Here is a 12,434-nt window from a genome sequence, read left to right on the forward strand (position 1 = left end):
CATCCCTACTTGAGTATGTATAGAGATAACCTAGCCCTTGCTGAGTATGTAAGAGAGCTCCTGTACTTAGACCCTTAAAAGATTATAACTCCCACCTGCTTGGGGAGCTTGTCATAGGTCATGAGAACAGCCCTACTCCTGACTTGGGCAACCCAAATAAAGTTCCTTTCTTCATGCTCCAGCTGCCCTTGTTGTGATTCTTTCAACATTTACAATAGACAAGGACCCTGCAGGTGTCTACCCATGACAACATGGCCTGCAGGCATAAAGATGTTGTGCTTTAGGGCTACACAGACCTGCCTGTGAGTCTGGTTCCACCCCTGGGAGACTCTAGGCCAGGACTCTGCCTCCCCGAGCCCCAGTTTTCTAATCTGTACAATGGCTTTGTCAGCACCTGCCTCCCTGGTCCTTATGAGAATTAAATGAGGTAGTGATCAAGAAATGTGGTGGGGTCTGTTAAGTAGCCTGAAAAGAGCACAAGGTTTGGTTTGAGATTGGACAACCCAAAGTGCAAATCCTGGCTTGATCACCTACCAGCATGTGACCAAACCTCTCTGACCGTCAGTCTCTTTGTAAATCAAAGATAATAACCCACCATCAGAGAACTGCTATTAGACTGGCAGAGAACTATGGCTGTAGGGTACCTCACACAGTGCTAGGCCACAGTGGAAGCTATTATTATAACAACCTCTCTGATGTTTAAGAATGTGAGCACTAGGAGGTTCATGCCATCAGGATGGACAAGGTGTGCCACCAGGGCAGGACAGGAGCCGAGGCCAAGGTGGAAGGCTGGCATGCACCCATAGGAAGCTAAGTAGCTCATGGGCTACTCCAGGACCCCCATGACTGAGTGCAGTAGACCTGAGGACAGCAGCACATCCTGTGTATTCTCAGGCACTGATATTCTATGACAAACTTTGAAAAGCCACATGCTGTCCCTGATGGAGTATTGGGCGCTCAAGTTAAACGTGGGACCTCACATGATTTGATTCTTCAGAGAATAAAATCCTGAAACAAAGTTATGTTTAGCTTCAATTTTACAGCAACGGAAAGTGAGGCTCAAAGAAGTCACAGAACTGTCACGTGGTGGGGCCAAAATGCACCGCTAGGTCTCTGGGACTCCAAAGCCAATGCTATTTCCCACCGCCTACATTTCTGGGGGTGGGAGATCCCATGGACACCCACCCCAGAAGAAGCAAGGCCAAGGCGATGAGCCAGAGGCAGCCTGGGTGGATGGCGGCAGGCCCTGATGATGGGACATAGCGGTGGAGACCCAGGACTCGGGCAGGGCCTGGCAGGTCAGAAGCTGCTGGACAGTGGCTCAGCCTAGTGCGGGGGCGGGGGCGGTTGGCAGTTCAAGGCAGGGTAGGGGCAGGCTGAGCACACTTAACCCACCCAAGGCTCAGTGGCTCGGGCCCAACCCCTGTACAAAGAAGGCATGAGGACGTGGAGGTTCACTGCTAAACTCTGGGCCGCTAGTCCCCCGCCCCAGAGGAGCTCTGGCCAGTCTGGTAGGCAGGCAGAGGCTGCTCACCTTGTGGGACTCCTTCATGCCTCCCTGTCTGTACCCCTGCTGTGTCCTCTTGGCCTGGTCACTATGTTCAAACATCACCCCCAAGACTCTCCTGAGTCCCTTGCCCAACCCAGGCAGCAGTGCCCACATCCCTCATCTCCCCACTCTCCCTTGTACAAACTTCAAGCACTGCCCGGGACCCCTGAACAGTTCAATGAGTTTAAACACAGGTCCAAGGTCTTGTAACCGTCACCACAGACAAGACACAGCACACTGTTCTCCAGGCCTCTGCAGTCATCCCCCTCCCCCACCAACCCCGCCAACCACTGGTTGCTTTCTGTCCCTAAAATTCTGCCTTTTCTAGAAGTTCTTATAAATGCAATCATACACTGCAGTCTTTTTTTTAAATTGTGGTAAAATACACATAACATAAAACTTACCATCTTAACCGTTTTTGGGTATACAGTTCCGTGGCATTAAGTGCATTTACACTGCTGTGCAGCCCTCACCATATCCATCTCCAGAACCTTTTCATCTTCCCAAACTGAAACTCCATGAAACACCAACTCCCCCCTCCCCATCCCCCCAATCCCTGGAATCCACCATTCTACTTCCTGTCTCTGAATGTGACTATTCTAGGGACCTCATATAAGTGGAATCATACGGTATTTGTCCTTTTGTGACTGACGTATTCCACAAGGTTCAGCCACTCTGTAGCATGCATCAGAATTTCCTTCCTTTTTAAGGCCAAATAATATTCCATTGAATGTACGTACCACATTTTGTTTATCCATTCATCTGTGAATGGACACTTGGGTTGCTTCCACGTTTTAACTACCATGAATGATGCTGCTGTATAGGTATACATATATCTCTTTGAGACCCTGTTGTCAATGCTTTGGGGTATATACCCAGAAGTGAAATTGATAGATCATATGTAATTCTATTTTTAATTTTTTGACACCATACTGTTTTCCACATTCCAACCAACAGTGCACAAAGGTTATGATTTCTTACATCCTCACAGAATGCAGTATTTTGTGGCTGGCATATTTCACTTAACATGCTTTTGAGATTAGTCAGTGGTTCACTCTCTTTCCTTGCTGAGTAGTATTCCACTGAATGGATATAACACAATTTGCAAAACTATTCACCAGCTGATGAGCATTTAGGTTGGTTCCGGTTTGGGGCTACAACGAACAAAGTTGCTATGAACATGTGCATAACATGTCTTCACGTGGACATAGGTTTCATTTCTCTTGGGTAAATACCTAGGAGTGGGATTGCTGAGTTATATGGTAAGCGCATGCTTAACATTATAAGAAACCACCGAACTATTTTCCAAAGTGGCTGTACCATTTTGCATCCCCCCCAATGGCGAATCGGAGGTCCAGATGCTCTGCATTTTCACCAGCACTTGGGACTGTCCATCTTAATTTTCACCATTCTAGTAGGTGTGCAGTGGTATCTCACTGCGGTTTTCAGTTGCATTTTCACAGTGACTAATGCTGTTGAGCATCTTTTCATATGTTTATTGGCCACTTCCATACGTTCTTCAGTAAAATATCTTTTATACCTTTTGCCCATTTTTGTTTTTTTCTTTGTGTTTCTTCTTTTTATTTTTCTTTTTTTAAATTGGTTTTGTCTGCCCTGTAGACTACGAGTTCCTTGAGAACAGGCCTCTCAGGGCCCCCTCAATATGCAACTCCTGGGAAAACCAGGTTCTGGAACTAGACAAGGTCTCATTAGGGCGTCTATAAGGAGCCTCTTTATGGGAGTCTCAGGCCCAATGTGGGCCTCACCAGGTCCAAACACTGAGTAACTGCTCAACTCCTTGTGACCAAGCCCTCACCTGAGAGGCAGCTCATGACTCTGGAGCCAGAGGGACCAGCCTGAGCTTCTGCTTCCTCATTTGCAAAGCAGAAATAATATGCCTACGTTACAGAGCTTTTGTGAAAACTAAACTACGTAATGGAAGTGAAAAACCTGACTGAGCAGGTCTACAGAAATGACAGTTGTTATTACCAGGTCCCATCTTATTCCCCCACAATTGCATGATTTAATAAAGGATCAGGCCATTGTTTCATGCATTATTATCTACTATTACAAATCCCTTTCGTTATGCATTTAATTCTCAAAGATACTGTGAAAAATTACAAGACGTTCAAGAGAAGGTAAGGCTCAATGGAGGGAGAATGGAACAGGAGGAAAGGAGAGGAGAGCAGGAAAAGATGGATGGAAGAAAAGAGGAAAGTCATCTGCCACGTGCCAAATGCGTTCCCTACCCTCCTCTATGGAACCTTTAAACCATGCTGCCTATGGGTCTGCAGAGACCATTCTATACATGAGGCAATGGAGGCTCAAGAGACTTGCCAAGGTCCCAGAGCTATTAAACAGCTGGACCAGGACTTCTCCCAGTTCTTCTGATCCCAGAAGATGATCCCTGTTTCCTGCATCACTTGAGCCTGATTCCCTGGTCAGTTCTGAGTCTCAGCGCCCCGAAATGCTCCCAACCAAGGAGCCACAGCCCCTCCTAAGGTGGGACTGCACATGACAGGGGCTTCTGCAAAAGGAGGGAGGCCTCAGTCCCCAGGAAGGGGCTTCCCTTCTCGAGGTGCTTCAAGAAAGCTAGCAAGCCCTGTGCCAGCCCCCTGGCCCAGCTAAGAAATAAAAACAGGAAGAATTCAAAAGGCACTTCTCTCCACCACCACAGAAGAGAACTAAAAACTATGAACTAGGTCTGCGTGTACTTGGCCTGCAAAGGTTTCACCACGTCTCTGAGCCTGTTAGGCTCGTCATTCTTCTTTCTCCAAAAACAAACACAGATGGAACGTTTGCAGGTCTCTAAGGTAAAATCCAATCAACCATCAGTCCCACTGGTTGTTGTTCTGAACTGTTTCGCCAAACCTGTCCCTTTATCCCCACAGCCACTGCCCTGGGTGACTGTCCTCACCCTGGACTGAACTGTGATGGCACCTAACGAAAGTCTCCTGCCTACATTTTAGCCCCTCCAAAAAATCATCTCCTACTTATTCTTTATAACTTCAAAAATCACTGTAAATCCATAGTAATCAAGATAGTATGGTATTGATAAAGGATAAAAAAAAAAAAGGATTAGTAGAACAGATGAGAAAGTTCAGAAATGGAGCCATGCGTGATTTTCAACAAAAGAACCAGAGTAATCCAATGGAGGAAGGAAAGGCTCTTTTAACAAATGAGGCTGGGAAAACTAAACATCCACTTGGGAAATAAAAAATAACCCTCAATCCCTTCACACCATACACAACTAACTTAAAACGGATGGTAGACATAAACCTAAAAGCAAGAAGTATAAAGTTTTTTTTTGTTTTTTTTTAAAAAGCCTAAGAGAATATTTTTGTGACCTTAAAGGAGTAAAACATTTCTTAAGAGAGGATACAAAAAGCACTACCTATAAAAGCAAAAATAATGGTAAATCAAACTCTAATAAAATTACAATCTTGTGCTCATCAAAAGATATTAAGAGGGTAAATAGGCATACCAGCCAGCCACCAAAACAAAAAAGAAGATAAATAGGTCAGCAGAGACTGGGTGAAAAAATTCACAAGACGTATATATGACAAAGGACTTGTATCCAGAATACATATATATAAAAAAGAAACTATTACATCCCAACAATAATCAGGTAAGAAACCCAATTTATTAAATAGGCAAAAGACTTGAATAGACATTTCTCCAAAGATGATACACAAAGGGCAAATAAGCACAAGAAAAAGTGTTCAACATCATTGGTCATCAAATTAAATGAGATACCACGGCACACCCTCTAGAATAGGTAAAAGAAAAAGGACTGACAATGCCAAATGTTGGTGAGGATGCAGACAGAGCAAGTGGAATGCTCTCACACTGCCGATGGGAATGTAAAGTGATACAACTACTCTGGAAAGCTATTTGGAAGTTTCTTAAAAAGTTAAACACACCCTACAACCCAGCAATTCCATTACTAGGTACCTATTTACCCAAGAGGAATTAAAATGCATGTCCACAAAAAGGCTTGTATGATGATGTTCACTGCAGCTTTATTCGCAATAATCAAAAACTGGATATAGCCCAGGTGTTAACAGAAGGACATACGAGCAAACAGTGGCAGTATTCGTACCATGGAATACTATTAAGAAATTTTAAAAATTTTTAAAAAAACACTGCTGAATCTCAGAAACTTTATACTGAGTAAAAGAAGCCAGAGATAAAAGAATTATATGATGTTCTACAGAAGGCAACACTAATCTATGGTGACAGCAACACTAGTCACTGCTAGGGGTAAAGGGCAGGGATTGGGTGGGAAGGGGCTAGAGAGCTTTCCGGGGTGATGAAAAAGTTCTATGTATTGTTAGGGGTGTGGGTTACATGAGTGGGCAACTGAATATCTAAAGTCTGTGCATTTCAGTATATGTAAATAACTCCTCAAAAAAAAAAAAAAAAAAATTGGCTCCTGTCAGCTAGGAGAAGGATCTTTCTGAATGGCAAACCAGCTGGCCTTGTCATCCTCATGTCCCTTCCAAGTTTTCATAATAAAGTCCCAACGGCTCCCCACTACACAACAGACCCCTCACCACAGACCACCAGCACCTGCCCTGGCCTCAGCACTCACCCAGTGACACAGAGCACACTTGTGGATGTGTCACATGTGTCTCTGCACCAGCTGTACTCTCAGCAGGGTACCCCTGCTCACCATGCAACACCCAGCTCAGGCACCGCCTCCTTCAGGAAGCCCTCCCAGAACTCCAGGGCTGGATTAGGTGCACCCCTCCAAAGCGCTCAATACTCGAGACTTATTCCCATCACAGCACCTTGCACCTTTTCATAAAGCACCTTATCACTGCTAGGACAGTGTGAAATCCTCCAGAGGAAAGAACAGATCGTATTGGACTCTGCATTCCTAGCAGCCAACACAAAGTTTGGCAAAAACAGTGGGTGAACCGGGAAACAGCTTGGTAGTAAAAATAATAACAACCCTAAGAAATAGAGAAATGATGGCAGCTCCTGAAAAAGAGACCCTCTGTCAGAAATACAAGAATATCTGACAGGAAGAAGGAAGCCAGTTAGGGCCCTCCAAGGAGCCGTAGGGCTGAGCAGTTAAAATGCCCTCCCCAGAGATGCCAGAACACACCTGTTCTTTGGCTCCAGGTCCCATGGCTGGACTGACCCTCTCACCCCCACTGCAGGACATTGCCACCTTCCTATCCCAACAGTCTGCAGCTCACACCAGAATCCTCTGCAGCCAGGTCCCTACCCTGCCCATCCTGCCTCGGCTCAGACTCTGGAGCACAAAGGTGCCAGATTCCACAGTTCAACACTTTGCAGCTATATTTTTCACATAATTTAAAAGAATCCAAAAGATTTGAAATCAGTACATCAAAGAGATGACTGCACTCCTATGTTCACTGCAGCACCATTCACAATAGTCAAGGTATAGAATCATCCTAAGTGTCTGTGATATTGTGAAATATATTTGGTCTTCATCTCTGTTTTCCGGCATAACTAAAATCATGGAATCTTCAAAGTGATAAGTGTCTTTTTGGATGCTGAGTTGAGTGATGGCTGGCAGCCTCTTATAGCTTCAAGATGGGTGCTGGTCACCAGAAAGCCCAAGACAGGATTAGAGGGCTGAGACTTTCGGCTTCAGCCCACAGCCTCTTGGAAGGGAATAGGGGTTGAAAGTTAAGTTGATCACCAATGGCCAATGATTTAATCAACTGTGCCTACGTAAGGAAGCCTCCATTAAAACTCAAAAGGACATAGTTTGAATGAGCTTCTGGATTGCTGAAGACGTGGAGATTCCTGGAGACGTGGAGGGTGGTACGCTCAGGGCATGGAAGCTCCACACCCCTTCCCCATACCTCACCCTACGCCTCTCGTCATCTGTACTGTTAAATAAAAATTATAGGAAGCCACTGTTTTGGACTAAGTTCCTGTACTAGGTCCCAAAACATCAGACTAAAAATCAAAATGGAGTCACCCTTGCTAAGTTTCATGTCACGTAGGCTGTGGTCTGAGCTTCTGTGAAATCAGGAGAAAGGTAACAGCCAATTTCCCTCCCAAACAGGTCAGTTTAAATCTTCAGTAGGTATGATAATGAAGTTCCCTCTGCTTCAATCCTTACACAAAAGAGATAACCTGAAGTAACTTGATGTTATTTTTCTATTGTTCTGTCTTCCTGTCCCCACCTTACAAGGAAAATAACTTGGAAATGACCCATCTGCTTTTTGTTCTTTGTTTCTGCTTTCTTCAGCTTTTTCTGTCTATAAAAACAGCCTCCTCTGCTTGGCTCACTGGAATTTACTCTATTTTATGGAATATCGTGTTGCCCAATTCTAGAATCACAATAAAGCCAACTGAGATGTTCAACTAAATTTGTTGTAAATTTGTTCTTGGACAGTATCCTTTATAATACCCTGTAACAGAAATGTGTCTCCCTCAGTTCTGTGAGATAATCTAGCAAATTAATGGAATCCAAGCTGGGGACCATCGGGACCCTGATTTACAGTCAGTCAGTTAGAAGCACAGGTAAAACCACCTGTAGCTTGAGATTGGCATCAGAAGTAGGGTGGGGGGCAGTCTTGTGGGACTGAGCCCCCAATCTGCGAGATCTGATGCTGTCCCCAGGTAGACTGTGCGGGAATTGAATGGGAGGACACCAGCCAGTTGTCCAGTCCACTGCCCAACTCATTGCTTTCTTGAGGTGCGAGGAGGAAAAAACCCACATATCTGGTGTCAGAAACATGTTCTGAGGGTATTGTAGGAGAAACTGAGTTTGTTTATTCCTATATATTGTGTGTCCATCAACAGATGAGCAGATAAAGAAAACATGGTATATACACACACAGAGGAATACTATTCAGCCTTAAAAAAGAAATGTTTTCATTTGCAGTAACATGGATGGAACTAGGGAATATTATGCTGAGTGAAATAAGCTAGGCACAGAAAGACAAGTACTGCATGTTCTCATCAATATGTAGAACCGAAAACAACGAAACTCAAAGAAGCAGAGAGTAAAATGGTGGTTACCAAGAAAGGGGGTGAGAGGGAGAGTGATGGTCAAAAGGTACAAAGCCTCAATTAGAAGGAATAACTTTTTTTCTCTGAAATACATCGCACAGTGTGGTGAATGTAGTAAGTAATGTATTGTACATTTCAAAATCACTAAGAGTAAATTTCAAATATTCTCTCACAAGAAGCATTTGAGGCAATGGATATGTTATTTAGCTTGATTTAATTACTCCATATTGTATTCATAATACATCACTTTGTACACCACAAATATATACAACTATAATTTGTCCATTTACAATTTAAAATTTTTTTTAAAAATTTGGTTACCCAATTTTATGCCACTGTTTTTATATTAATATGCCAAGCATTAACTTTTTATAAGCAAACTCAATTAAAAGAGGCAACTTCAAATCTTTAATAGGTGTTTAAAGTGTCTATTTTGCTTCACCCCCAGATTATTTTTTTTCTCTTTTAAAAAAATCAATCAAGTTCTATCCCCCATTTCCATGCACAAATGCTTTCAAGGAGCAGGTGGATGAGCTGCACCATGGAGAGACTGGTCCTGGGTAGGGAAGGGACAAATACCATCTCCTGAGCACCCCCAGCATCCACAGTGTAGGGACAGGATCTCATCTCCTTTTGCAGATGGAGGGACTGGGGTCCCAGGGCTACGTGGGTCCCCTCAGGACAGGAGTCTGGTGAGGAGCAGATCTCTGCGCCCAGAGCACTGGTTCTTTCCGCCCTCCCCTCTCTGAACTTTTCCAGCCCTTAAAATTGACGCTTGCCCTCGAGAAATTTCAAAGACAGTGAAAGTTTAACAGGGTAAACAGCTGAGAAGAGGGGAAAACTTGACTCTAGGCTAAATCCCTTCTACATAATTACATCAGCCCATCTTAGTGGGGAGTTTTTCAGAGGCGGCATGCACAAAACTATCTATAAAAGGAAATGCAATTAAGGAGAGTGTTTTTAATACATCTGATTCTTGACTGCCCTTGCCCTAGGCAGCAACTTAATTCTACTTAAGGACAGCTATCTTCAGAAAGCTGTTATGTGAATTGTAAGGTATGGGGAGAAAAGAAACAGTAACCATCTCATCAGAGGCAAATTCTCAGCCAGCTGAGTTGGTATCAATGCTGTAACAGCTCCCATTTATAGCGACCATCTCCGCTAGTTTACCTCGTAAAAGCTCTACCTTACAGACCACATGCAACTCCATCTCATTATCATTTATTGTACTGCCTCTCCTAAATTAACCTAACAACCTGAACAGGAAGCTCTTTTCAGAAATTAGCTGACCACGAATTGACAAACATTTTTTAAAACATGATCTTATTTGTTACAGCTGGAAATTGAAGGAAGCTACAACATATGCCCAGAGTTCTTTTTAAAAACTGTTAGGCAAATTCTAGAAGAGGAAAGGTAGGCAGTTCATTCTGTGTATAAGCAGCAGTAGAATGACGTGGGTGAAGGAAGGCACCGAAATGAGAAGTCATTATTTTAAGAAAGTATGCCCGGCGTAGTTCAGGTCTCCTGACGCACCACTGTGGCTCTGGGCCCACTCCGTCACTCCAGTACACACACTTGCGCATCTGGTACATCTGGCAGACAGAAGGATGAGGGCAGGACCCAGGCTCCCACTGCTCTTTACCCTGGCCTGGTGTGTAGAGGGGATCAGTGCAAAGCTGTCAGTTTGAACTCAAGAAGCCAGGAAAGGTGCGCCTGGGAGTTGGGAGTAGCAGCACTCTGTCTCTCCACTTCGGCATGGGATACTCACTGCAGATGCTTCAACAGATGAATTGACAGTCTCAGAAGATATCGCTGGAGTGGGGCAGCTGTGGCAGGTAAGCCTCAATGACCCTATGTTTCCATTTCCAAAAGGTCACTTGGGCTCCAGCAAAGAAACCAGACTGACATGGTCAGGAGGGAGCAGTCAGCTCATTCATTCCCTCCCTCAATAAATATACACTGAACACTGACTATGAGCCAAGCACTGTTCTAGGGGATGGAGGTACAGGCCAGGCAAGGCCGCAGGAGTTTGGATTTTATCCCAGCTTGGGGGAAGTTGATTTTTAAAGACTCAGCTCTGCCATTTTTAAGATGTATGAAGTTGACCTCTCTGAACTTTTGTTCTCCGTCAGTAAATAACCTACAAATGAGAGTTGCCAGGAGAGCAGAGCAGCAAAACGTGGGAAGTCGGTGCCCAATTGTGGAAATTAGTGTTAATTACAGGGGAAGGACGCCAAGCTCAAGGTGAAGTGACTTGCGCCAGGCGTTAAGTGGAAGGACTGTCACGCTATTAGGCCCAGCCGGAGGACAAGCTGCTTCTGCAAGGAAGCCACGGACGGCTGCCTGGAGGAGGGGGCATTTCAGTCTAACCTCAAAGGGTGAGAAACAACGCCCCGCAGATCTGGGCAGCAGGGACAGGGTAAATTATAAATTGCCACAGCCTGCTGCAGGGTTGCCACCAGCACACTAATCCCTCCCTCTTTGGACACAAGGAAACTTTCCTTCAGGTCACTGACCTTTCAATCCTGGCCAACTACGTGGGCGTGATCATTAGGGAAGCTACCCATTTCACAGAGGAGAAACCTGAGGCGAGGCAAGACAGAGGCCCAGCCAAGGTCCACTCGGCCGAAGAGCTGGCAGCGGCGGGATTCGAACCTCCCGCCCGCTGAGACGCCTGCGCTCCGTCACCGGCGCGTGCCCCGGCACTCCCGTTACCCGGGAAACGCCCCTGCGCACGCGCGCGCCCTGCTCTTCCTCTCTCGCTCTCCTTACTTCCCCCCCCCCTTTTGGCGGCGGGATACCACCAGCCATGAACGTGCCGTCAACACGCACCGCTACGCTCGCTCCCGCCCCGGACGCGGATCCCTCCGCCGCCGCCGGCCTGCGCGCTGCTTCCCGACTGCACGCTCGCAACGGCCTCCCGCGCGCCGCGCCGCGCCCCAACCCCACCCCCACCCTGCCTCACCCCAACCCCCAGCCCGGCTCACCTGCCGCCCGCGTCTCCATGGCAACGCCCCCACCGCGGAGGAAAAAAAAAGCCTCGGGCTCTTCTGGGCCCCCTCCCGTGCCGGCCGAGAAGGCGGGGCGCCCCGCTGACGCTTCGCTTTTTATTTTTATTTTTTTAAGAAAAGAGCCGGCGAGGTTATGGCGAATCTGCGGCATCCAACATGGCGGATGGAGTCTTCGCCCTCCTCCCCGCGGGGCGCCGACGCCTGCGTAGCGGACGTCCGCCTCGGTGACCCTCCCCCAGCGCCCAGCGCGGCCCAGCCGGGCCGGGCTCACGCGCATGCTCGCGTTTGGAGGACGCGCTTTTGTCCCGATCCGCTGATTCCGCCGCTCCGCGTTTTGAGTCACGCCCAGGAAGGGGCACTGGGGAGGCCCGGAATCCGGATCTCAGGATCGGGAGTCTGCCCGGGTCTGCCCACCGTCTACAGCCCATCTTTGGACTTGGTAGATGTGGGGATACCGGGCTGAACGTGGAAGGAGGGTTCAGGGTTCGTGTCCCTCTTTCACGTTTTACTAATTTGGGGGCAGCGAATGAGCTTTTCGTGGTCTCAGTTTACTCATTTGTCAGACGGGGTGGTTACAACCTGCATCCCGCTCAAGGGACGCGGTGTTTCCCACAGGTGAGATGCTTTGCGCTGGGGGTGCTCAGCTGGACCTTAGGTGGTGCAGACAGGACTGAGCAACCTAGAGTCCCACGAGAGAACGCGACGCCCTCCTCCTCCCATCCCTGAGTGTCCTGCAGAAGGGGTGGTCATCACACTTTCCGGTGTCAGCTGGCCTCGGTAACGTTGCTCATTTCCCTGCTCTGGCTCAGCTTTCAGCGGACCTTTTCTGGTTGAAATTCTCGTTTTTGATGTTAAGATGGTTAGCTCTAACG

The 12,434-nt window shown here is 46.6% G+C and overlaps 1 protein-coding gene across 3 annotated transcripts in view; it reads right to left on the reverse strand.

Annotated features, from left to right (window-relative positions):
• The window catches only part of ZFAT (zinc finger and AT-hook domain containing), a 202,908-nt gene extending 191,175 nt beyond the window's left edge, over nucleotides 1-11,733 (reverse strand). For all 3 annotated transcript variants that reach the window (XM_063079198.1, XM_063079196.1, XM_063079195.1), the window contains exon 1: nucleotides 11,539-11,733. In XM_063079198.1, the coding sequence (XP_062935268.1) occupies nucleotides 11,539-11,713 (175 nt within the window). In that variant the 5' untranslated portion in view covers nucleotides 11,714-11,733. The remainder of the gene's footprint in view (nucleotides 1-11,538) is intronic.
• Between the last annotated feature and the right edge of the window lie 701 nt (nucleotides 11,734-12,434).

Source organism: Cynocephalus volans, chromosome 15 (assembly GCF_027409185.1).
Source record: "Cynocephalus volans isolate mCynVol1 chromosome 15, mCynVol1.pri, whole genome shotgun sequence".
NCBI classification, from domain to species: Eukaryota; Metazoa; Chordata; class Mammalia; order Dermoptera; family Cynocephalidae; genus Cynocephalus; species Cynocephalus volans.